This window comes from Lichenostomus cassidix, chromosome 9, assembly GCF_008360975.1.
Source record: "Lichenostomus cassidix isolate B80296 chromosome 9, HeHo_3.0, whole genome shotgun sequence".
Lineage (NCBI taxonomy): Eukaryota > Metazoa > Chordata > Aves > Passeriformes > Meliphagidae > Lichenostomus > Lichenostomus cassidix.
In genome coordinates, this window is record NC_139490.1 from 17,340,946 (window position 1) to 17,367,756 (window position 26,811).

General features: G+C 42.8%; 1 protein-coding gene across 2 annotated transcripts in view; it reads left to right on the top strand.

The window, feature by feature from the left end:
* The window catches only part of EPHA4 (EPH receptor A4), a 104,098-nt gene that overhangs the window by 64,436 nt on the left and 12,851 nt on the right, over nt 1-26,811 (top strand). For both annotated transcript variants that reach the window (XM_085069669.1, XM_085069670.1), the window contains 8 exons: nt 12,146-12,270; nt 13,467-13,626; nt 14,698-14,809; nt 19,962-20,020; nt 20,796-20,909; nt 21,090-21,275; nt 25,156-25,217; nt 25,760-25,969. In XM_085069669.1, coding sequence (XP_084925795.1) covers nt 12,146-12,270; nt 13,467-13,626; nt 14,698-14,809; nt 19,962-20,020; nt 20,796-20,909; nt 21,090-21,275; nt 25,156-25,217; nt 25,760-25,969 — 1,028 coding nt within the window. The remainder of the gene's footprint in view (nt 1-12,145; nt 12,271-13,466; nt 13,627-14,697; nt 14,810-19,961; nt 20,021-20,795; nt 20,910-21,089; nt 21,276-25,155; nt 25,218-25,759; nt 25,970-26,811) is intronic.

Here is a 26,811-nt window from a genome sequence, read left to right on the forward strand (position 1 = left end):
TGCCTGCTGGCTCCCTATAATCATGTTTGCCAGCTTCTGGTGGACATCAAAATGCTGAGCACACGAGTGAATACTGCTTCTTTCATTGAGAAATGTCACTTCAGATTTAGCCCCACGTGTGAACTGGTGTGCAGGGAGCGCTTTATTATTGTGGCAGGGCTCCAGTGGGCTTCCCCTCCCAAATAAAGTGGGCAAATGCATAGCCTCTCTCTGCATCCACTTGAAGGATTTCATGGCGTCTCCTCAGATTAAGGTAATCTGCCTTCATTACTAAATTCGAGAACCAGAGCCCCAGAACTTCAAGGAAAGTCCGAGAATGGATTCAGGGTCTCTGAAAGTTGCGGTTTGGAAACCGGTGATAACAAAAGTTGATCATGGTTTTGTATTTATTTTTTTTAATGCAGTCAAGAGAGATGTAGGAGGCTCAAGCATTTGTATTTTATTCCTGTGGTCATTTGTATTTCAAACCATGCCTTATGGAAAAATCCTACTGTTAATTTAAAAGGAAATGATAGCTTTTGTCTCAGCCTTCTGAACTGTTCCTGCAGAGTTTATGAGGACTTTTATCCCTGCTATCGAATTCTATCACCTAGTCTTAAAAAGACGATTGACTGATTCTGATTTTTTTATTAAATTCTTCTACTGCTCCATAAAATATCTTTGGTTTTGTCTGTATTAAAATCCATTGAAAGTATCCATGGATTATAACAGACAGAAAACCCCTTAAACTGTAATGTGCTTTGGATATAAATGTCTTTCAGTTCCACAGATTACCGAAGGCTAAAAGGAAAGCATTGAAATTTTTAATTAGCTTTTTATTATTTTTAATTTTCTGTGTTGCCGTTAAGTGGTCCTATCAAGAGATAATAGAACAAGACAGTTTTGACAAAGCAAAATTGGAAGGTATAGTGGGCTGGAAGAGGTGTCTCATGTATGAATTGGGTTTTGTGTGCTGTCCCATTTATTTTAGCAAACAAATCAAGGCATGATCTGGAGACAACCCGCTACAAGGGCTCCCTGGGAAGATTGTGCTTGTCTTGGTAACAGACTGCGTTCTTTAAATCTGTCCTCTGAATCAGCCCCAATTTATCTTTCGAGCATAAAAGGGAATGCAGATGGAGTAGCCGCAGCCTCCCTTATAGTTTATCAGGATATTGTGCATGCACATAAATAAGGCAGAAAGTGACTGGAATATGTAAGTGGCTGAGTGTTAAATCCTGTGTTTTTCAAGCTCCCTGGGCAGCCAAGGGGAGGCCTGGAGGAGCTGCAGGGATTTGTGGGCTCTCCGTGGTGCCTCACCCTTGGGGTGCAGAGCCAGCGGTGCTTTTGCAAGAGCCTCTTGCTTTCACTGCTGCCTGTGCTGAGGGTTTCCTTCCTGTGCTGGAAGGAATGGGAAAGAATGATGTGAGGAGGGTGGATTGGGCTCAAAGGGAGACTTCTCAGCATTGCCTGCACAAACGGCATTTTGCTTTAACCAGAGAATATTTTTATTCATATTCTTTACATTGACAAGCTGCAGGTTAGAAGGACTCTGTAGCACAGGGCTTCCCTAGTTTATTTTTTGTCTGAGTTATCCTTAAATGGAAGGTACCAGCTTCACCTGGATTGAATGAGAAGATGATAACATTTTTGCGCCTTGATGACATAAAGGAGCTAAAACCATAACAGTGAATCGTACAGGGATGAGAGACATAACACTGAAAGATGCTTTGCGTGCTGCTGCAAGAATAAATAGCTTTTGAATGGCAGGTTTTGAAGGAGGATTGTTTCAGCTTTCAGTCCGTGTCCTGTACAGGTCTCAGTTCCACCCTTCAGTACCCTTTAGGAGCTCTGGCCTCGGTGTGGTGGAAAGCCCTGCCGGAGAAATCACCTTAGGAGCTGGGATGGGATCCTCTCAGTGTCCTCTTTCTTACCTGCTGGAATATGGGACTGGAAATGAGGGTCCAAACTCAGAATACAGACCAGTCTTTGTGACTGCTGAGCAAATTTGGGATTATTGTTTTCATGGGTTTTATTTGCCCAGACTGTAGCTCAGTACTCCTCCAGGATGTAAATATGGCTGGTTTCTTTGTACAGCTCAAAATCCTCATAACCTCATGAGGTTGATTTATTTTAAAATTGTTATTTATTTATTTTTAGGACTGGAATTTTTTAGACTTTGTAATGGTACTAGCATTGCACAGGAAACCAATTATTCTTCAGAGTGTTTTACACTGAGGCAGTCACCTTTAATATTTAATTGCTGATTCCACTTGGGGTTTTTCCAATTGACACAATTTTAAAACGAATAATGCACTGGTTTTCAGTATCCAGCATAAAACCAAAATAATGAAACCCCTTTATAAGTTTAATTATGTGCCATCTATGATGTAATTGGCTACTGACATCATGAACTAAGATTTTAATTTTAAGGTTTATGTGTTTCAAGAAGCTTAGGACTCTTCCCCAGCTTGTACTTCATCACTTTTTTTTTTTTAATGAATAGCAAACATAGGTAATTTTGCTTTTTGCAGCAACACTGTGTGCGGAGTTTTTTCTCTCTCTTCGGGTCTATTAATGATTTTTAATTTCCTGAACAAATCTGCCCGTTGTGGGTGAAGGAAAGGGGGTTTAATTCAGTTCCAGTGAAAGGACCTGGTAGGAGAGCTCCAAGTGTGAGAGTTAAGTGTGCTGCAGTGTGATTCTCTGTGGTACTTTCCAAAAGCACAGAGGATCTTTTTCCTCTGGAGGAAAGGAGCTTTGATGGGGAGTGTGGCAGGGTGTCTTTCAGCATCCTGGAAGAGTGAGGATCTCCAAGTGCTGTCAGACCTGTGTCCTTCACAGCCCAAACCTTGATTCAATCTCAGCAGTTTCTCAACAGCACAGACACAGAAATCATATCATGTCAAACCCATCTAACCCTTGTACTGAATATACTCCACCGGAGTTCCAAGTGAATGCTCTGAATATCAACTTTAATTAAAATGTACAGCTCTTTCAGCTGAAATGTAAACATGTTAATGCAAACCTTCTGCAGCAGCCTCTTCTGTGTGATGGAGCTGAACGTAAATATGGCTGAAGTTCCTTAACTTCGGTGACTTTGAAACAATTCATGCTCTCAAGTGTTAAGATGGGAATTGTGATTTGTATTGTTGAGTGAGGCCTGGGTTTGGATTCTGTTGAGTGCCACAGGCTCAGGAGGGCATGGTTGAGATCCAGCCTGCAGATGCTGGTGGAGCTGTGGATCACAGTGGAAGTAAAACGTTTATAATTTTATTACCTTTTCTTCCATCAAGAATCTTGCCATTTCTGACTTTAGATGATTGATCTGAGAAACCCAAATGGCAAAATCTAAGTCTCTGCTATTACTGAAGCACTTCAGAAGCCAGGATGAGGCAATGTGGCCAAATCTATTTTTTAAAAGAGCTACTGCTGCTTTAGGAAAATGAGTCATGCCATTTATTTATTTATTTTGTTCAGAAGATACTTCAGTATTTCCAAGGCATCTAAGTGGCAAATAGGGCAGAGGCTTTTGTTTGTCTGGATTTCAAAAAGGCTTTTAAGCAGTGCTTTTTACAAAATCTAATATTCTTAATGCTGAAAGTAAGTGACAAAGGAGGTTATTTAGCACATATATATCTATCATCTAGACATCCATGTTTCAAGTAAATAAAAAGTAACTGTGTGAGAACCAAGGAGAACAGCATTAGGAGATGTGTTGCTTTGGGTGCCAAATCACATATTTGCCCCATAGTGGGTTAAGCTTTGTGCCATAACTGTTGGGGTAACCACATGCTCAGGTGACTTGGTGGTAAGTATCAGAATGGACCAGGGAGCAGAAATGAGGCTTTCTGTTACAAATACAGACATGGGGCATCAGGAGAGAGCTGTCCTGAGCCCTGTGAGACAAAGGGTTGCCCCTTTGGGATATTGCAACAGCAGAGGCAATGTTTTTTATGTTGTTTGATGGATTGTTAAAACAGTTGCAAGAGGTTTGAAAGCTGCATGCAACAAGTGGTTTGCAGGGCACAGATACAGTGAATTATTTCACTGGTCCTGTACAATTTGGGAACAGCTCTTCCCCTCATGGCTGTTGACTCATGATGTATATGTAAACATGTCTTAACTGCTCTGGCTGTGGGCAGGAGGATGGCAAAATGAAGGAGGAGTTGTTTGACTCGGGGAAGGGCTTAGAGAACAGGACAGGGGTCTCATTTGAGGGCAACTGGTGTTTCTTTTAGGGTCGCTTTGATTTCCTGGTGGAAGGGTGGGGAGGAGTGGAGTTTGTTTAGAGAAGGCAGCTCAGCAGATCCTCCTCCTGGGCAGCAGTGCAAGGGTGAAGGACAGGCTGTTTCTGAGGAGGATTTGGCTCTGGTGGCTACTTCTGGCTTCCTGGGAGGAACAGCAGGGTGTGTGGGGGAGGCAGAGTTGCCCAGAGGGGATGGTGCTAAAATGGGTCGTTTTACTCCAGACTACTTATTTTGAACTGCTGGGGAATGCTCCATTTCCAACTTTATTATCTGCTTTAGTAATTAGGGATTATGGTCTCTAATTGCTCCAGGTCCCCCAGAGCCACTGTCCTGAAGGGTGCTGTACATTGTGTCACAGCATCAGGGGCTTCTGGTGGTCTGTGCTTGCTGGACCAGCATCTGGGGAGTAAGAGGGTGATTACAGCATGAGCTTCCCACAAGTGTTCCACCCAAATTCAGGTCCTGGGGTCCTACCTCTGACCCACAGCAGTCTCTCTTTGTCTGGACTGCCTGGCCCATTTTTTCTGCTGCTCTCAATCCAGTATAATGCAGTGAAGCATCAGTGTTGGCTTCTTTAGGCTACAGAATTTATTGTTGTTTATACTGGGTCATATTCCAAGCTCAACTAGAGGGAAGAGTAACTGCAACGTGACCTGCTTTGTGACCAGCGGCTCCAAACCTGCTCGGGTCAGACAGCTGCTGACTAATTCCCCATCCTAACAAATTACTTATAGCTCTAAAGTTTCTAGAGCAGCTCACAGCACTAAGTATGTTCACCCTTCCGTGTTAATCATCCTAGCATTTAGAAATGTTTTGGTGCTGGGGTTTTTAAGTGGTTGTGATGTTCAGATAGATTTTTATAAATTGCCTTCCAACTGAAAGGCTTGTTTTCCTGTTTGTTTTAAGCTGGCATTCATACATACAGGAAATACACGGTATTCTGCCATGTTTCTGTTGGCAACTATTAAGTTATCCTTGTCAGAACATGCCAACAGGATTTCTTAGCAAGCTAGCAGAAAGAAAACAAGCAGTTTTCAGACGAAACAAACCTCATGCTTGAATTGTAATACAGATCTCTTGCTAAATGCTATGTAGATTCTATAATCTTTTGGTTTAAGGCAGTCTTTGGCATTGTAGGCTGCAGATTCAGATCTTTGGAGTAATTCCAGACCTGCATTGCATGAGCTGACATCATTATTTGGCCTTCAGATTGGAGGGGCCAGTACCTGAAAATAATGTATTGCTGTCAAGAGCTGGCCCTCTTTAATAGCCAGAATGAGCCATCTCCTGGGCATGCAAAATCTTCTTCATCCTCCTTTCATTTCTGATGTGAACCACAGGGAGCTGTGGTCACATCTCAGTTCCTATAATAGTTTTGATCTAAATTAGAGCAGTTCTGGTATGCTGCAGTAGTCTGTGCTAAAAGTGACACAGAACTGGATGTGCAGCCCAGAAAATACACAGGCTCTTTGTGGATCCTCAGCAGCCACTGCAAGTCGCCAAGAAATGAAGCTGGATTGGGTGGGTAAAAATACAGCACTCTAATAATCCTCAACTACTACTATTTGTTGCTGCTAAGAGCCTGGGTTTTCCTTCAAGCTTTTGATTTGATGCAAGTCAGAGCCAGCTTTTGTGGTTTGGCAGGATTTGCAGCACAGGTTCTTTTGGGAGAGGCAAGAAATGAAAACTTTAAAACAGAGGAAATGTTTAAAACATAATAATACTGTGTTAACAGTCCTTAAAATCTCATTTTCTAGCCCTTTTCTTTACGAACACATCATTACAAACACAACTGATGTGAGCTGGTCCCTAGGTTTGAGAGCTTGTCACTTGTTTTTTCTCAGAGGTCTTTGTGACGGGGTTGCAGAGCCTGGAAAGAAAGGGAAGATCCCTTGTGCCTGTCATTTTGGGATGAAAGTGTCCTGTGAGACTGTCCTGTGGCCAGGCTGGTGCTTTCCCTGAGCAGTGCAATTTCTAGCAACAAGGAGGGGAAGTTCAGCTCAGCAGCATTAGGGCTGGTTAAAGGGATTGGGAGAAGGAGGCCAAGCTCAGCTGTCATGCTGCTTCTCACTGCGCCTGCCAGGATTTTCACGTGTGGGTGGATAACCTTGGGCGCTTTACTCCAGAGGCGGAGATTTAAAGTCTTTGCTTGAAATGCTAAAAGCTTGAAAATGCTGGCCTGAATCTTGGCATGTCTCACTCTCCGAGCTGGGAGGTGTTCCTTGCCAGTCGTCATTCCTGGGGGAAGGAGAGGCAGACGGTGGGAAGACAGAGGACTCGGGAATGTCTTGGGAAGCTTCCAGTGGCTCGGTTGAGCAATCAGCCCTCTAGATCCTTGTCCAAGTCCTAACCTGGTCCAATCATCACTACTACAAATGTTTGCTCCACTTTTACAGAGGGAATAATGAAAAAAGCCCCAAATATGCATGTGGTTAGTTGTTAAAGTGCACAGGCAGCCCACAGCCTCTGGCAGGTCCCTTGCAGGAAGGCGTAGCTGTCGTGCTGACAGTGAGGAACGGGAATGCCAGACCCCAGCTCGGTTCTTCAGACGTGTGCAGACATCTAATCTGTGAGTGCACATCGCCTCACACGTGTGCAGGAGCCTTTCATGGGCTTGTCCTGATGGACATACATGGCTCATACATGTGCTTTGCATATGTTTGGAACTGCGGTCACGCTAAGATGTTTTCTGCTCCTAGTGAGGCCACATCTGGAGTGCTGTGTCCCGTTATGGGCTCCTCAGTGCAAGATAGGCAAGCAGCTACTGGAGAGAGTCCAGTGGATGCCACAAAGAAGTCGAGGGGTTTGGATCATCTTCCTTGGGAGGAGAGACTGTGGGAGCTGGACCTGTTCAGCCTGGAGAAGAGTGGGGATGTCATTAATGCACAGAAATATTTCAAAGGGGTGCCAAGAGGATGGTGCCAGACTCTTTTCAATGGTGCCCAGTGACAGGACAAGGAGCAATGGCCATAAACTAAAACATAAGACTTTCCTCAGCATGAGGAAGAGCAGCACTGGAACAGCTGCCCAGGGAGGTCATGGAGTGTCCCCATCTGGAGACACTCCAAACCCATTTGGATGCATTCCTGTGTAACCTGCCCAGGTGACCCTGCCTTGGCAGGGGGGGTTGGACTGGATGATCTCCAGAGGTCCCTTCCAACCCTAATGATTCTGTGATTCTGTGGAAGAGAACTGCCTTTTTAATTTATTCTGGTGCATGTGACTTCAAATCTCTTCCCTCGATTTGAAGCCAGTGGGACAGCTAGTCAATTAAGATGCCCTCTTCCATGAATTAGATAATCGGAATCTGGCCCAGAGAATGTTGCCTTTAGAAATTACTAAAACCATATTTGATTCTTTGTGTTGTATAGCCTTTTCCTGCTGTGAGATATTATTTACTAATATAATTTACAAAATCTTGTGTAAACTCCCACAGTGTTACAAGGTAAATAGTCAAAGAGGAAACCTGAAATATGCCAGGTTCCCTAATATATGTTGTGCCCTAATCAGGAGAAGATCTTTCAGTGGAAGATATTTTATTGTCTTGTTTTGGTTTCTAGGAGGACTTTCCTTCAGTGTTAGATTCTCAGAAATCTTTTCTTCTTCTTTTTTTTTAAAGTAATTAATAATGGAGCAGGCTTTTAGTATCTACCCTGGAAGGTAAAAACCCTTAATCACAGTAACATCATTAGTGCTTTCAAGCATTTAATTTTGATGCTTGACAAAGCGCATAGCCATTGATAAGAACAAATAAGTGTTGTGTGCAATTGAGGGAATAAAGAAAAGCATGAAAACCCCTAAGCTTCAAGTAATTAAATTTAAATATGTTATTTGAATTTAGCTGAGATAATGTACAAACTGTGGGTATATTTTTCAGTCAGTGAAAGACCCCTTGAGTAAACATGATCCATTTAAATTCAAATCATGGGGAGTGGAAAGTAAACCCTGCTGTGGGTAAGAAGGCATCTTCAATAAAACACTGGGCATTGTGTATCTTTGATATCTGAGTACTCATGTGTTGTAGTTTTATAAAGGGCTGTTTTCACTCATGGATGCCTACATGCCAGAGACTTTATTGCATCTATTTATTTCCTGGTTTTTTCCTCTTTCCATTCCCCCCGCCCCTCCTAATTTGAACCAGTAATGAAAAACTGACACTCTGCCTCTGCCATCCCTTAAAGTGCCTCAAAACTGCTACAATTCAGCACTCGCTAGCCTTGGGATATGGCTTTATGGCATTTGGGTGAAGTTTTTGTAGTACATCTGTGCTCTTTCTCTCTCTGTAGGCCGCAAGCTCAGAACTGAGGTAATAAAACTACTAGTAGGTGTTTAATGGCAGGTTATTGAGGAAGTAGATGAAAGAAAATTGCAACATTCACATCAGTAGGGAGTGGGGTTTTTAAGGGAGAAGAACTGCTGAGCTTTGAACTCAGGAAAGTTACACTTGATGCTTTTGTTCAAGGGGGGGGACCCCTTTTTAGACACCAAAATACCTCATTCTGTGAAGTGGGCTGTTCTGGTAGGATTGGTGCTTGGTATGTGCAGCCTGTGCACGTGTGGCAGAAAGTCTGCTGTTGTAAGCAGTGATGACTGAGAAACAAGTCAGTGCTTAGTGCTCCTTTCCAAATATCAGGGAGCAGGGTGGAGGAAAGTGCAAAAAAATGAAAGAAAAAGTGAACTCCTGCTCCCTTCTGTAAGTTTCATGGGATCCTAATGTGAACATCTTAATTGTGTACGTTATTCTTTTTGGTCAAGCTGTCCTCAAGGTGTTTTATGTAGGAATGTGTGTATCTAATGAACTGTTAGCCCACGCACACAGAAGAGAATATTCCGTCCTTTATTCTGCTTGTGATCAAAGCATCATTCTACAACCTGTTCCGTGTTTATCTTCACATCATCCCTAAGAGGCAATTTAAAGGCAAAAGGGAGAAGAACAAAGAATGTAAATATTTTGCACAAGCTGGCTCAGAAGGCTGTGTCTGCTGCCTGGAGTGCTGTGTTGAGTTGGCAGTGCTGATGTCCTCTTTTTCCTGGACAGTACTGACCAGAGTCTTGGGCCCTTTGGGAAATACCTGTGCAAGGAGAAACTGCTGTTCTTCCAGGAGTCCAGTCTTTCAGGTCAGATGGTGGATCCAGAAAAACAAGGAAACAAATAAACCTGATTTGTATGGCTATTTGCAGAAAGAAAAGAGAAGTGGTAACTGAGGATTGTAGGATAATTGTAGTACTCCCTGTGGATACTGAGCCCAGGTCCTCAAGGTCCTCAGAGTTTCAGCTCATCATGCTATTGCATATACCACTGTAGGTCTGTGATGCAGAAATGTCACTGCTGAAGAGCCTCTTGCAGTTCTGGTTCTCCTTCCTGTACCTGCACTTTGGCATTCTTAAGATTTCTGTCTAGCATATGGGGAGGCAGGATGTACAGTCACAACAAAGTCAGAAACAAACGGCTCATCTGCAGAACGCAGGACAAAAGAAGATACTAAAAGTTAAGGAGGATGAATTTGCATATAAAGGGCAGGAAGGAAAAAATATGGCCATTCTTAAAACTGTGAGGAGTAACAAAGGAATTGATGTACGAGTGCTCTTTGTGTGCTGGAGGCCAGGAGCATGTTGCTTATTCCAGTGTGGTGTAGTGCCTAAGATCAGCTGTCCATTTCTGGGAGACGTGAGAAAACACTTGTTAAGTTATATAAAGCTAAGCATCTTTCACAAGAAGGCTTAGTTAATATAAATTCTTCTGCTGCAAATAGCCATTTTACAACGGAGAAGAAATGTGTTTTCATACAGCACTTACCAGCCCGATATTGAAGGACTCACTAAATTCCAATATAGATGCCTGCCGAAATGAAATGGGAAACCAAGGAGGTTAAAGAGAGGATAAAGGAAAGAAAGTGAACTTTCTCTCTACAATTCTTGAGGTCAGGCCAGCATAAGTGACAGATTCTCAGTAAAAAGAATTGCTTGTCTGCCCTGCGTGAGGCACTGATTAGCTAAGCAGATTTCTCTCCGCTTGGTTTATCAGTAATGGCGTGTGCATGTGTGTTTTAGGGTAACAAATCTGATTTCTAATTTATTAGCTGAGCAGTATTCTTATTGCAGAGGGGAATTAAAAAAAGGTTTGATTCTCTGTTGAGGAAGTGTGAGGTTATTAAGCAGGTTTGCAGTCATGCCACAGATCTAATTTGATGGAGCACACCTGGATCCTCCCTGTTGGCTGTGTTTATAGTCTCCTCTGTCATTCAGTATTTGCCTTTGCCTGTGAGAGACAGACAAGGAAAAAAGAGATAAAGGTTCTGGAGGCATTTCTAACAGAGATGCCAAACTGTCAAATAGTAAATCGGGAAGCAGCTCCCTGATGGTTTCACATCAAGAGGAGACACCCTTTTGTGACTGCGGTGTCTACCGGTTATTTTCACTTCCATCAGAACTGTCTGATATGGTCAAGTAGGTTTGAGGCTTTCAACATTCAATTTTCCTTTCATTTATAGTGACTGTTTTATTTATTTGTCTTTCTTGGTAGTTTTCAAGGATACCCGTTTTCAAGGATACTTTTAACTTTATAACATTTTCATGGATCGTCATCCCAAAGTTCAAGGTAGAAAAAGAAACAAAAAGAAAGGAGAATGGGGAAAAAGGAGCAGCTACAGCATCAGGGGACAAAAGAAGAAATATATTCAATTTAGGAAGACCTCTAATCTCTGGTTATACAGGACAGCTTTGTTAGATAAGATTAAAAATTTCATGAATGTCCCTTTTTATCCCTGGAGACTCCACCATTTATACCAGCTATTGTCAGCATCAAAAGAGCTTGATAACAGCTGGCTAGAGACGTGACCACACAGCAACACAACAGCAAGGAAGGGGCAGCCGGGTTCATAAATCTTCAGAAAACCCATTCCCCAGCGCAGCCATGAATCTGCTGCTATCACAGGCAAAGGGAGAAGGCATTGTCCTCCAGCCAGTGAGAAACCTGAACTTCAGCATTAGCAGGGGCTCTTTAGACAGTGCGCGCTGCACAAAGAGATGCTTTCCATTATCTTCTTCATTGCAGCCCTTATTACTGACACAGATACAGTTTAAAGGATCTTGGAGCTGAGCTTGTTGCTAGGTAGAGTTTTCCCAAAAATGCTGCAGCCCTTTGCCTTGGCGGTGCAGTCCTGCTCCCTGTATTCATGGCATCAGAGCAGTGCCCATGGGACAGGGTCAAGCCATGCCATTTTGGGGCACAGGGGACCAGCTCTGGTGGCTTTTGGCTGGGAAGGAGCTCCCAAAGCCAGAATCTGGCCCTTGGCCATTTTCCAGGGGCTGCTCACAGATTCAGGCGTAAGCAGGGCAAGTTATGAGGCACAAATTGGCTCAGACTCTTGAAATACAAGTTTCTTGGTTTTAATGGGAAGGCCCAAACTCATATGTATTCAGCTTTATTCTGGCCTTACTTAACTCAGTGGCAGTATTTTCTCAGCTTTAGAAAAAAGCAGATTGGAACCTCAGGAACTTCGTAGTTCCTGTAAAGTAAATAGCTAATGAAATAACATCAGTTAATTTTAGATGGAAGAAGAGAATCACTGTGGACCAAAATGACACAGGATTAAAATAAGAGATACTTTTAGCACCTTGATCTCTTATGAAGATTTTTACCTGGGCATCATGAACATTGCAGTATTTAGACAACTGTGTTGTTACTTCAAAACTCACCTATCTAGTATTGTCCAGAATCCAAAACCGATATTTCTTAGCAATGATTAAATGTAATTTTATTACAGAAAACAGGAAAAATGTGTTGCTTCTAATTTCCCTTCACCCCCACCCCCAAGAAAAACATGGTTTCTGAAAATGCTCCTGTTGTGAAAGGTACAACTAGAAATGTTCCTCATTAAATTATGGCTTATAATTTTTTTTTTTTCTTCTGGCAGCTCCGTCCCCAATTGCATTGATCCAGGCCAAAGAGATAACCAGGCACAGCGTTGCCTTGGCTTGGCTGGAACCTGACAGGCCAAATGGAGTCATCCTGGAGTACGAAGTCAAATACTATGAAAAGGTACTGCTTAAAAATGGACAAGCAAGGAGTTCCCTTTGGGTTTGGGCAGAGCTTTTTTACTTCATTCCACTGCATTTTATTTCCAGATAGGATTCCATCATTTGAAACCAAATAGATTCAGTTTAATAAAATCCAATTAAGGATTTCATGCACTTGAATGATTGCTTGAAAGAGTAAGACCCATAGGCTGTTCCATCTGTATGGTATGAGTTTATTTTGTTGTTTCTTTCCTACCTAGAAACTGAGCTTTTATCGCAATCACATTTATAATGAAAGTCAATAATGCTGGACAGAAGTGAGACATTAGCTTTACTTCATAGACAGAAGTACAATAATGAAGTATATAACAGAGTCATAATAATAAGATCTGTTTGCTGACAGCTTCTGCTTAGAGTGATAGTGTGGACTGGCTGGCTTTTAATAGAGAATAAGGAAAGAAAATTAGATTCTTCATACTTTCCAAGTTAGAAGGAGATGTTATTCCTTCAAGTAACTTCTCAAGTAGGGAATTATGAAAAGAGCTATTTTCTTTGAAGGCTCTCTGCAAAAATGAACAATTACCTGCTCCTGCTTGTGTGCGCTGTCTCTCACATGCACATTCATACTTCTAATTTTTTTATAAAGAAAATCACTTACTTGCTTTTCACATACAGAAAAAGGCATCTGATTTGCAGGGAAGCTAGACTGTTACATTTTCTGATACATTTTTCCAGCCAAAAATAGAACCATTTTTAATAAAGGACTTTCTGGAAGACATTTTTTAAGTCTTTTCTTTTAAAAAATATTTTATTTTTTTTTTTTTTTTTTATATGGCTTCTGGCTGGTAGGAAGAAAAAGTAAGTGCCAGCATGTGTGAGTAAAATGTGCTTGTTCATCAAGAGGATCCTATTTGAATGCTTGGCTGTTTTCCCAAGGTTTTCATTGTGTGATTTCTTAAATAATCAGTGATATATGAGCACCATACCTACCACCTCATCCTCCTTTTTTGGCTTGCTCAGAGCTCTGTGCAGCACACAGTGCTGAGGGGGATTGAGCAAGGCCAGCAGCAGGAGCCCTCAGGATGTATTTGGAGAATTCCATCGCTGTTACTCATCCTCTTTCATCAGACAGTTTTGGCAGGGCAGTGTGGTTCCAGGTTCACAGTGCAGGGAGTCATTTTCACTCAGCGTTTTCACTCCCCGTTCTCGTGTTGTTAGGACCAGAACGAGCGCAGCTATCGCATCGTGAAAACAGCCTCCAGGAACACGGACATCAAAGGGCTCAACCCCCTGACCTCCTACGTGTTCCACGTGCGGGCCAGGACGGCAGCAGGCTATGGGGACTTCAGTGGGCCCTTCGAGTTCACCACCAACACAGGTAATGGCATCCCAGGGCATCCCTCTGCTGCTCCTGGTGCAGAGAATGCAGATGGAGCTGGGCTGCGTGCTGGGAGTGTCCCGTTGGATGCTTGGATTGTGGTGTGTCTGCTCTGAGAAAATGTTCCTCCATGTTTTTCCATGGCCACATGCCTGTTAGTGATGCCATGAATCTGACCCCAGACATCTCTTTGGATGTGCTGGATTCTGGATTCCAACAATGACAGCACTTCACTGAGGCATAAGGAAATATGTACCCCAGAAACGCTTGGAAGCCATTGATGCTTCAGAGATTCTGTTTCCTGTCAATGGAGACGTTTGCACTTTGCAGGAATGTTTTATTTCAAGGAGAATAGAACCCTGTTACTCCCCTTTACAAGCTATTGACATAGATCAGTTAGGTGTCCTACATCAGCTCCCGTATTTGCACTTTTCCTTAAACAGGCATATAAAGAAAAGAATGCTCACACTGCATTGTCAGTAGAGCTTTTCATTTTGCTCAAGGAAACATGCAAATTTAGCCCCCAAAATGATTGCTTTTTGGTGGCAGAAAGGCACTGTGACCAAGCCTATTTTATTTTGGACATGCAGGTCTCCTTAAATCAAGTTAAGGTCATGCCAGTTAGTGGCAATATCATTCAGGATGCTAACAGCTGAAAACAATCCATCAGGAGGAGAGTAGACATTTTAAAATAACTTACTCTCTTAGTGTCAGTTGGGGAGTGATTATCTGGCCCCACTGAGAGAAAAAGGAGGAGGAAAGAAGTGTGGAAAGCAATTAGAAAGGCAAAAAAATTTAGTCATTATACCCTCTGGGCAGCACTGGAGGGGAGAAGGAGAGGGAGTCCTTGTTCCTGGTGAACTGCAGTTCCCCAAATCATTATCAGACATCATGTCTTCAGCTCGTTAGCACCCTGTTGGAAAATTGCGTCAAATGACTATGTAATAAAGACCTGAAAGTAGATTTGAGTGCTACTCTAAACTGCCTTCACAAGCCAGAAAGCTCATTGAGTGCTACCTGGGTTGATTTTTTGAGGTTGTCTGACACTAATGCTCCCTTTTCTGTTTTCAGTTCCTTCCCCCATCATTGGCGATGGTACCAATCCCACAGTGCTGCTTGTTTCAGTGGCTGGCAGTGTTGTTCTTGTGGTCATTCTCATTGCAGCCTTTGTCATCAGCAGGAGGTAAGAACTTAAGCTTCTCTCTCCCTCTCTCTCTTTCATGAGGGAGCTTTTTGTCTCCTCCAAACAAAGCTAAATTCTTTGATTAGCATCATAAACAGTACATTTGCATTACAAGCCTTCTCCCATGTAGCTTTGATCTTCTCGACATTAGTACCAAGCAGCATGTGATGTAATGGCAATAGTTCCAGCTCTATTTGCCCTTCAAATGCAAAGCTGATTCCAATAACTGGCGTTGAGAAGCAAGCCAGCTAGAGATTTGTGGTTAGTGCAATTTGAAGTTAAGTTTAATGGGTAGGGGTACAGTAGATTTTCTTGGACTGACTCCTGATAGACAGGGAATAAACAAGGGCACTTTTGTGAACTAAGCCATCAGACTGCCATGCTGATGATTTTTGTGTTAGTCTATGAGTCTGCATTGGTGTTTCGGGTTAGTCCTTCCTGTGTGAGGGGATATGACTCTAAAATGGAAGGCAAAGTCATTCAGCATCAGTGACACAGCAGAACTGGATCGATGGCTATTTCATCGATGCAGCACCATAATCTTCTACCAAGGGCTTGTTCATTCTCCCAAATTCAACCCAGGCACCAGGAGCAACCCTGCGAGTGGGAGGACAGTGTAGGAGAAACACAGTGTGAGCGTTTCTGTCTTCCTCTTTGTGTTCAATCTCATTTAAAAATATCAGCATGATCTTGCTTCAGTGTAATTTCGAGATAAAACTGGTTGTATCATTACTGCTTCTGAAGCCTGGGATCTGAGGGATGCACATTTTGTCATTCTCTGTTGGTCAGTTTAATGGCATCGGCTGCAAATGTTCTCAAACTCCTCTTCATTTGCTCTCTTTAAATTGTCCTAGAGAGCAGTTAAGTGACTATGATTGTAAAATCTGGAAAGCAGACATGCATTGTGATCGCTTTCTGTGGGTGTTCAACTCAAAGCCTCCATGCTGGCAAGAGGAAAGAAGAGCAGAACATATGAAAATGTGATGTGGAGAGACAGGTTTATTAAAAGCCATTGCAACAGAAAATAGCATCACTGAGCTTGATGACTTAATCTCCTCTCCACTTGTATTGATCACTTTATTATTTAAGGTAGGATTGATAGTAGGATACATTGGATTTCTAATTATGAGTCGCCACCTTGGAGAATTGAGCCTGTCGAGCTGCTTTGAGATGATTCCTTCCCCCTCCTCCCCCTATAAAAAAATGTCTCTTCCCAAGGCTGATAAACACTGCTTGGTGATTGGCCCTCAATGGATCACTCTTTAGAAAATGAACTGTCAACCCCTTGCCCCGGTATTGATTGTCGTTAGGATCGGCCATAAAGCTGTCAGAGGAGAGGCTGCCTGCAGCCAGGTACTGACAGACCTGCTGGGCTCAGACAGCTCTGCTCGGGGCTGTCTGCTCGCTTATCTCTGCCCAGAGTATGCAGCTCACACAAAGGCTCCTCAGAGCAGGTGGGCAGCACGGACAAAGCCTGGCCCAGGCTCTGGTGGCAGTGGAGATAAAAGCATCCTGGTGGCCGTGGGCTCAGGGATGTCCCGTGGCTCTGCTCTGGGAGTGCTCAGAGAGGCCGTGGAAGGGGAAAGACAGAGCAAGATGAATGAAATACTAGGACAGTGACACTGCTCTGTGCATACTAATGCATGGTGCCTTTCTAATTAATAGCCCTCAATACACAGCTCTCCAGTAGCTGGAAGTAGCTCTCAATAAACAGAATCTACTTTAATATTCACTGTTGCTCTAATGATTTTAACCACTATCACAATGTCATTTAGAGGTGTGGACTTTGGGGATATTTCACGATGTTCCTACGCCAGCAGAAGTTAATAGCAAAATAATTATACTTTGTTCCAAAATTACTTCAGAGGAGAAAAAGCTTTTCTGTCCATACAGTCCCCGTGAGAAGTTTTTGTAATCTAGCCATGACCTGAAAGTCATATTTGTACAATCAAACCTGTGCCTTGGCCTGCAGGCATGGCCTCCCTGCATCCATAAGCCAAATGTGGGAGCTGGGCATATGCTGTGGGTGCCCACTTTTGAACACCGGGTTATTACTGGTAATTTAGCATCACATTTTTTTCAAGCCATTGTTCAAATCCCAAAATCCATCTATACAGCAGAATTAGTCAAAGGACTTTGCCTTCAGGCAGCTCAAGCTGTCTGGTTCTGTCCTTTGACATGAGAACCAATCTGCCTAATGCTGGTTTAAACTTCCCGAGGTTTGGATGGGCACATCACGGAGCAGCGGGCAGGAGATGACATGGGTGTTCCTAAGCCCTGCTCTGCGGGAATGCTGAGGGAAATTACAGCATCTCAAAATGAGCTGTAAAGGATTCGGGGAAGTGTAAAACAGAGAGACGCAGCTTCCGAAAGGGCCTGTGTGGAGTAAGACAGTCTGAGCGAATCCTCTGCTCATCTGGAAGTTTCTCTTAGAAATTCTTCCAGCTGATAAGTGATTTATCTTTGCTCTGCCGACGCATCTGCCCACCTTGTGCCAGTGGTGTTGGAGCAGCCTGGTGCCTGAGCCCCCCAGCCCCTCTTTGTGTGGGAAGGAGCTGGGAGCAGGGCCATGGCAGCCAGGTCCTGCTGTTTCACCTCAGTGCCTGCTAATTCCCCCTGCTGTTAACTCCTCTTCATCACCAGCCCCACCTGTAGCTCTGCCTGTCTCTGACCCCTGCAGTTCCTGAAAGCCTCTGTGTTCTTTTCCTGAAGTCCGGCGACTTAATCACCACTGCCAAAATCCCTGTAATTAGGGGATTCAGGTCTGTGACAAAGGCTCCCTTCTGCCACTCAGGTGAGCTGCCCCAGAGGCAGCCCCAGCCCCTGTGCCCCGTGGTGTGGAGCTGCTGGGCTGCTCTCCAGGACAATGGCACTCAGCAGTGTCCTGCCCAGAGCCAGGCAGGAGAGGTCAACAGGTGACATGGGCACAAGTGGAAGTAGGTAGTTAATTTGGAAGGTATTATTTAAACTTAATAAGCTACAATTATATTGCTTGAACAGTAATCCCTTTGTTTCCCTTCGCTTTTTGCATGTCTTTGAGTTTTAGTGGGGGAAGGTTATTTTTTAATCTGTTGTTAGGGTGCTTGTACTTATTTTTAAAAATAAGATAAAGAGAATTTTTTTCATACTTAAAGTGCTTTCATGCAAAGTCTGTTTGCATTTTGTATTTCCCATCTGTGCTTGAACATTAATAAAACGAATTTGGAGGGTCCTGATTAAAATGCAGAATCTTTTTTTTTCCCTTTTTTTCCTTCCTCTGAGAGAAGTTGTATAATACTGAGACCATCTCCGCAGTCCCCTTAGCTGACCTGGTCCCGTGTGGCACTGGGTGAAATCTGTGGTGCCTCTTCCTTACTCAGTTCAGCAGCTGGGAGCAGAGCTTAATCCCATTATTTAACTCAGCTCTGTTATACCAGTGCTGTAAGTTCTGGAGAAAATAAATTGCTTAAATGGATGTTTGGATGTTGTGGATGTTAATAATGCTCTTCTTATGATTGGAGCCATTTGTGTTTAAGTTCTTTGCACCAAGAAGAGAAGCTCCCAGTGGTTTATGGTTGGATGTGTACCTGCTGCTTCTGCCTGAACCTAAGTCCTCTCAGTGCTGGGAGCTGTGACACGAGGTTCAAAGATCAGGCTGTCTTCACATGTCAAAAAGGATTTTTTCCTTCTGTTTCATGGTTAATTTATATTTTTTTATTGTTGGCATAGCATGTTGTATGACCTGGCAGTAAGACTGCAGAGGCAAAGGCTGGGAGATGGCCTTGCAGGACAGCAGTGGGAAGCTGCCATTCCCCCAGGGCAGGTGCAGAGTGGGAAGTGAGATGCCTTTTGCTAAGGGGCACAGGGGTTTTGCTGACAGGAGAGGTATGCTAAGACTCAGGGAGATCTGCAGCAAGTGAGGCTCTCAGTTACATCTTCCTGTTATCTGTGAGTTTTTTGACCCCTTTTAACTCACATCTTACAGGTCTTTTTCACACCTGCTCCCATTTTCCTCTCCTTATTCACCGTTTTCATCCTTTTAACCCAGTCTCACCCCAGTGTCCCTGGCAGACCTGGTTGTCTCCTGCCCCACTCCAGGCTGCAGATTGCCAGTCTTGCCTCCTCCTGTTCTCCAGGCTTGGCTTTTCCTTCTGCCTTCCCTCTTCTCTCCAGCCCAACCTCTTGGCAGGCAGCTCTCCTGGGCCTGACACACTGGGAAACTTGACTTTGTACGAACAGGCAAAGTGAGAGTAAGCAACAGTAAGCCCTTCTCTTCAGCAGAGTCTGTTCCTATGCTTGGTTTGAACATTCAAGGATGGGTGGGTAAAAGCCCAAATGAATTCTCTGCATCTACACACCACTGCATGCTGGGCAATTTCAAATCCCTGCACATTTGGTTGAGCTGACTCCTCAATATCCTCCCTAACAGAGTAACTTCTTGTATTACCTTTTTGTAGTGCTACTTGTCCATTGAAGCTTAAAGCTGAACTAATTAAATACATAACTAGATTACAATATCACAGGTGTAGGTGTAGAAGTAGTAATCTACAGAATTAACATACTCTGCCACGTTATTGTCTCCAACTCAGAGAGTTAGTAGAGGAGCTCTGCCATGAGTAGTTCTTCAACGCCTTCAATTAAGCAGTGATTAAAAGAATAAGCAAAATCCTTGGGATCTTCATTTTTGATGGTCAGGGCTGGTGGTTTTTCTTTTTTTTTTCTGCTGAGATCCTGATTTCTGTGTTAGGAGACGTGTTTTCAGTTTTAAATTTGCAGTTAAAGAAATGCATTGATGTTGGCATTTGCCTAATGGTGTTTGAAAATCAATCTACCAAAACACCTCCGTTGTTGTGTTTAAATCCCTGTGTGGTGGGGCTAAAAAGCCATTTGGCCCCTCAATTCCAAATGTAAGCTTAAAGCAAAAGCAGCCGAAACATGAACTTTTTTTTTCTTTCTTTAAACGCTGAGATGCAAATAGATTTGTGTTTCCTCTGATGCTGTGTTGATGCCAATAACACGCAGAGGAGTGTGAGGATCCTCCTGCCCTGGTTGTGTGTTGTGTCATGGCTGTGGCAGGTGCCAGCAGCTCGAGTCTCTGCAGGTCAGGACGAGCGAGCTCGTTTGAGAGTGAGATCCTTATTTTGAGCTCACACTCTGTGTTTTGTTCTGACAGGCGCAGTAAGTACAGCAAAGCGAAGCAAGAGGCAGATGAGGAGAAACATTTGAACCAAGGTAAAAGGCCCTGGTGCTTGAGGGTTTTGGTTTGGGGTGTAAAACAATGGCTCATGTTCTGATGCTTGGGAAATAAGGGATCGCGTTCCTCTTGAGGCAAATATGTTTCTGGTTTCCTCTCTTGCAAACATCCTGCTTCCAAATTAATTTACTTTGCTAACAAGAAGAACAGAATTATATGGTAAAATGTTTTGAAGGTACAGGAAGGAGAAAGGATTATGAAATTTTTCCATTGTTCCTTGCCACTCAGAGACACCTGTTCTTGGCCTCTTGGTGTCTAGGCAGGATTTCTCCCCACATAACTCAGCTAAAGCAGTTTCTGAATGGACCAGAGGTAATCCTGCAGGAAAGGGAATGTGAACTTAGCTGATTTTTTTCCAGCACTGAATCCTATTGTTACTTCTATGTACCAAACCCAGGGCCTGAGCTCAGAATTTCCTGGATCCCATAGGGAAAAAGGGATGTGTTTTAGTCTCACAGGTCTATTGGCTATTGGCATGTTAGTGGTGGCAGTGATTTGTGAAGGTCATTAATTGGCAAAAACCTGATTCCTTACATCAATATTGGGAAATATTAAATGTTTACACTTAAAAATATTGCACTGGGGGAAAAATACTGAAGTCCTTCCTTCCTTCATCAGTCATTCCTGGCTTACAGTGCATCTTTATTGTACACTCCCTTTGCTGTTGTATATCATTAAGGCTTCAGTCTCATATGTTCTGTGTTCAGCAGCATGTAGATCAGTGACTTCAAATAAAACATTTCTGCCTTGCAGGTGTTAGAACATATGTGGATCCTTTTACATATGAGGATCCAAACCAAGCTGTGAGGGAATTTGCCAAAGAAATTGATGCCTCCTGCATAAAGATTGAAAAAGTTATTGGTGTGGGTAAGTGCCAGAACTTTTGCATTTTTTTCTGTAAATACACTTTTAAATTTGCTTTTAGGGAACGTGTGATCCTATGATTTTTGTATGACAGTTTTCCCAAATGTACTGACATAACAGTTTGACAACACAAGTGCACGCTTCATGTTCACGACCATGAATTCTTGCGCCTTTTTCTTTCAGGGGAGTTTGGTGAAGTGTGCAGTGGACGTCTCAAAGTGCCAGGAAAAAGAGAGATCTGTGTTGCTATCAAGACTCTAAAAGCTGGTTACACTGATAAACAAAGGAGAGACTTCCTGAGTGAGGCCAGTATCATGGGACAATTTGACCACCCCAATATCATCCACTTGGAAGGTGTAGTTACCAAATGTAAGTAGGCCATTTTCATGACAAGTCCAATTTGGGAGTCAATGAGAAATTAAGTCTGTGTCGTGTGTGCTGGCTTTTTTTTTTTTTTCTTCTTACCCTCTTTCCTGTAAAATGACAGATGGAACAGATCCACTGATAGCTAATAGGAGGAAATCAGTGCAGGACAAGTCATTAATCTTGTTGTCAGCTATAAATGGGTTTATGGTTTCAACTGATACTCTATCTGTAGGCAGCTTGTACAAGATTTTGTAGAGGGAATTAATACTGCAGGGGTTGGCTTTTTTTTATCCCTTCTTGCTATGCCAAGCAGGCATCTTTCACATCTTTGCTAGACTGAGATGATTGTTACAGGATAGGCAAAAGCAGATGGTGAGCGAAGAATTCAAAATCATTGGGGGAAAAATACCAAAACAAAACTACACAGTCATATGTTAAAAGTACAAAGCACAGCTGTAAGGAGCAAGCCTTTGAAATGAAGTGGGCTGTTTTAGTGTGAAACTTGCTTGTTTGTTTTCTCTGATTTACAGGTGTGCTGATTTCACTCTGTAGAATTTACCTGGATGATCTTTTTGCTTGCTTTGTCTGGGGTTTTTTAAGTCTGTCAGTGTTCCGTGTGCCTTAGAAAGGAGTGAGAGTGCTTGCTGGGTGCTGTCTGTAGGCTAGAGCTGAAAATGCACCTGTGAGACAACACTGCTTGGGTCTGACCTGATAAAGCGCCACTGCCATGGTGTAGGGATTGTCTCTGCTCCAGCTGCCCTGGGTAGCATCTTGGCAAAGCCTGGCATGGATTGCCAATCCTAAAAGACCCTTTGGGTATCTGGGCTCATGCTCAGGGTGGCACGGAGAGCAGACAGTGATCTTGTGAGCTGCTGTCAAAGAGGGGAACTTGTGAAGCTCACCTGCAGCATGAGGAACAGGCATGCAGGGTATTAATAGTGGGAGCAATTAAAATCTGAGATGGATGAAAAGTTAAAAAATAAAGTATTACTAGAAGAACAAAGAACCTCTCATAGAGGATTATCAAAACCATCAGTTTCACTGTAAAACTTTGTCCCTGTTGAATGTCAGTGAGAGCTGATATTTACTCTGCCACTTTTTTCCTGGAAATCTTACCCCTGCTCATTTGTGTTGCTGTCTCCTGGTCTGCCTTCTCTCAATAGTCAAAAATGGCTCATACAGTGTGTGGCAATTTGCTTTTAAGGGCAAATAGCCGTTTGGACTAATCTTGGCCATCCTTTACTGAGAGCCTCCCTCAAAACTAAGATTAAAATAAACTCCTCTGTTTAAATCTGGAAGGCCTGAGTGTCTGAGATTGTTGTAACAAAGGGGAGGAAGGCTGTGATCAGGCCACAGTGTTTGCCCCAGACAGTGATTCTTTTAGCACCTCAGTAAAAGAAAGGCAACAGGGGATTCTTTGTGTTGAAATCCCACCGAGGCTGGAAGCCCCTGAGCTGTTACAGCTCCAGCACTTATAAATGACCATATTTGCATAATGCAGTTGTCAGTGAATTAAAATGATTTGGAATTTTCACCGAGGAGGTGGCAGCCTGACCCGGGAGTGCTCCATTCCTGGCTCCCAGTAAGTGATGCTCCAGCAGCAGCCCTGCTCTCTTACCTCCTAGCTGGGCTCCCAGGGAAACAGGGCTACTTAAGAACACATTTATCTCAATTTCTCCATAGGTTTTCTGAATGCTGTGATAAATGGATGCATTTAATAAACTGAAAATTAAAATGTGAGATAAATAGTGGTATAGATGGGGGTTGAGAGAGGCAGCAAAAAACCATGAATAAATTATTGGCTGCTAGTCAAGTACTTTAATAATTGACTCGCTGATGGTAACTTCTCCCTCCTCTCTATCCCCCCTCCCCTGCCAAAGAAGTGCCTGAGTAATGAAATTACATGTTAATGCACTGGAAGAGTCTCCCTTTTTTCCCCTTCTACGTTGACATAGTATCTTTTGATTGAGGAAGGTTAATTAATACTCATTTAGCTGTATTTGTTCAGTGGAAGGGTTGCTGTCGTAGTTGCAAAGGATAAATGAAACAGTGCCATATGCAGATTTGGTAAAGGTTTTTCCTGTTTTTACCAAAGAATGCTTGCAAAGGTGAATTAGAGAGAAGCTGATGTTTCCTCACACCCTTTTACTTAAGGATGTGCTCAGCCAAGGTCACTGAGCCCTTCTTCCCAAGCAGTTTGCTTTGTGCAATACCGTTGCTTCTCTGCAGTAGTCAATAATGGCATTTCACTGGCTTTGCCTGGCTCCAAAACAGTAAGAATTTGGGTATCAGCAGGGAAGGGAAGTAAAGCAGGAGCAGCAAAAGGTCTGCAAAGAATAGGTTGGGACCGGAAAGGTGAAATAAGTAATGATGAGTGAAATAAGTGATGTATTGCACATAGATGTTGGCCTAAGTGAAATGTGGTAAAATGTTCTTACAGTCAGTCCCTATAGCATCTGGTTTTCTAATTAAAAAAAGGTTACTTCAGAACCAGAAATCCCTGACAAATGAAGAGAAAAGCATCTTGGTGAAAGATGCACTGAGGTAGAAATTATTAGGGGAACTTTAAATGCTGCAGCATTTCACGGTAGGGTAATTTTTAGAGATGGTTGTTCTGGAGCAGATACTTGCTGGTGACAGAAGCAGGGAAAAATTAAGTAGTTGTGATTCCTCTCATGCCAAGACACAGCTGAGCTAGCTATGGCCTGAGTGACCTGGCCGTTGAAACCTTCTTTCCCTATAATGTTCCTTTATTCAGAGCTGCTCCAGGAAGTAAAAGTTGACTTTCTCTGGGACACCACCCTTTATTTGGGAAGAAAACTCTGTAGTTCCTGTAGGTAAAGCATAAAAGAGAGGAAGGTTTGCCATACAGACAGTATTGATTGTCAGGTGCTCATCTTAACAGTGTTCATCTTGGGACTGGACTTTTGCCATTTGACCTTTGATAAATCACTTCTCTACTTCTCCCATTGCTCCCTTTTGAGATGTTATTAGATCTATTTCTACAAACACCTGTATGCCAAATACGCAGTAGGATTTAATTCTGTGAAATAATTAGTGTTCCTTGTATGTACCTGAAAGTTTCCAGTTTCAGCACTGCATTACTTTTATAAAACTTTTAAAGACAACATCAAGCATTACTTTTGTGCACTTGCCCTTTTTTTTTAGGCAGGAGAGTACCTAGAAAGCATCTCCCTGTCAGTAAAATGGCATTTCTCCTCAGGTAGCCCAGCTTGGCCCCTGGGAGCTGCTGAGCACCATGCCCCATGTGTGACACAGGGCACTGAATCATTTAGCCCCTGGTTGACCTGAGGAGGCAAATAGCTTTGGCTTATTTATAAATAACGAGAGACATGGAACATAAATTTGGGACAGAGAAGCTTGAGAGGAACAGCCTGTATGTTTTATTCTTGAACCCAGTTGTCTTGGAATACCTTGTGCCTCCTGACAGCTTCTAACTCGCCTAAAGTGTTGATCTTTCAAAAAAAAGGCAGAGAGACCAAAGCATTCACAAATTCCATTTTTCTACGCTGCAAGCAATTTAATTACACTAAAGATTTTTGTCAGGTTTGGACAGATCTTTGTTCCTTAGTTCTCAATTATCAATTCATATATTCCTTGGAGAACAGGAGCCACTTTAGTTAAAGACCTTGTCAGTGAGTCAACAAAAGGGTTAACCTTCCAGATGGGCCCTTTAAATGTTTCTGTCCTATAATATTTCATCTCTTGCTCCCCACAGCTGAGGCATAAGCTTGGTGCTTTTCAAATTAAATTAGATTGTGTAAGCCAGGTGTCTTGGCAGTAAAATCATGTGCAAGCCATTTTTATCCCATTAACATTGGTGTTCATCAAGGAATTGTGTTTTTCTTTCTGTGCACTCTAGGTAAACCGGTAATGATCATAACTGAGTACATGGAGAATGGCTCCTTGGATGCCTTCCTCAGGGTAGGTGATTTCTTCAAAAGCTAAGGAGATTTTATAGTGGGAAAAAAATTTTTGGTTTTCTTTCTTTTTTTTTTTTTTTTTTTTCAGAAAGATACTGAAACTAGCACAGTTTTAAAGAAATTATGTTTGTACTTGGAAAATTCTGTTTTCTGGTGTTGCTTCTATCGAAAACCAGAATAAATGTAAAATGGAAGAATATGGAATAAATGAATTTTAAAAATAGCAGGATCTTAAATAATCCATGTTTAATGTGAACAGTTCTGACTTGCTCCATTTTTGAAAGCATTGCAGTGCTGTAGACTCATTAAAATCAGATTCATTGCAAACTGGATACTGCATCACTGAAAGCTGTGACAGAAAACCTCTGGGTTTTTGCTTTACTGCTGAATTATAGACACTGGTCAGGAGAGTGAGGAAATAACATTGCATTTTATTTGAGAGAAGATGGGAATCCACCACTCTGCTCTTAGCCAATTTCAGCCGCGGCAATAATGCAGCTTTTAGCTTAATGCTCTGTGATTTTGCTCCTTTCCCCCACGCAGAAGAACGATGGCAGATTCACAGTCATCCAGCTGGTGGGGATGCTCCGTGGCATCGGCTCGGGGATGAAGTACCTGTCTGACATGAGCTACGTGCACCGCGATCTCGCTGCGCGCAACATCCTGGTCAACAGCAACCTGGTCTGCAAGGTGTCTGATTTCGGCATGTCCCGCGTGCTGGAGGATGACCCTGAGGCAGCTTACACCACACGGGTGAGGAGGGAAGGAAATGGCCATGTTGTCATGCCTGTGTGTTGGTTTTGTCTGACTGTGTGGGAGGTGACGGTGGTTTGTTTTAAAATAGTCTCAGTCACAAGGGAAAATCTAAATCAAAACCTAAAAGTAAACATTGGCCCAGGCTCCATAGCTCCAGTAAATTGATGTGCTGTTGCTGCTACAGCAGTGGCCACAGCAATATTTCTTCTCTGAGGATGGGACCCATGTATTCCTCTTGTTCCTTCATCATGGTAGAGCACGTGACAGGAATCTGCTGCCAGAAATTAGAGCCTGGACTTCTGTTCCTCCTGATATCCACAAACATGGTTTCCAAGTGGCTGATCCTTCTCATGTTTGATACAGCAGGTGTAGACAAGCCACAAAAAAAAAGAAAAAGATAAACCCACTTTTGCCCATCCTAGTCATAAATTTGACCTAAATAATTTGGACTGGGAAGAGTGTTAGGCCTGCATTCCCATTTTTTGTTTCTTTCCCATTTTATCTATATTTCAGCATCCCACTGTTAGGTAATTTTGCTAAAGCCATTTTAATACGCTGCACATGGAGCAGGGCTAATGCAAGTACTTCTGGCCACAAAACAACATCCCAGCCATTGCCAGCCTTTGTACCAATACCTCTGATATTAACATACACGTAAAGCAAAAAATGTTAGTTTATAAAGTCTCCTTTTTTAATTGCTTATTTTCTTCGTTTTAAAATATCTGCCATTCTCCATCTGTTCTCCCTAGTGCTGAGTTTGTTTGCAGCACTCAGATCTTGCCGTTTAATCCCAGCACTCATCCTTTAATGGATTCACAGCTCATTACAGGGAAGGAGAG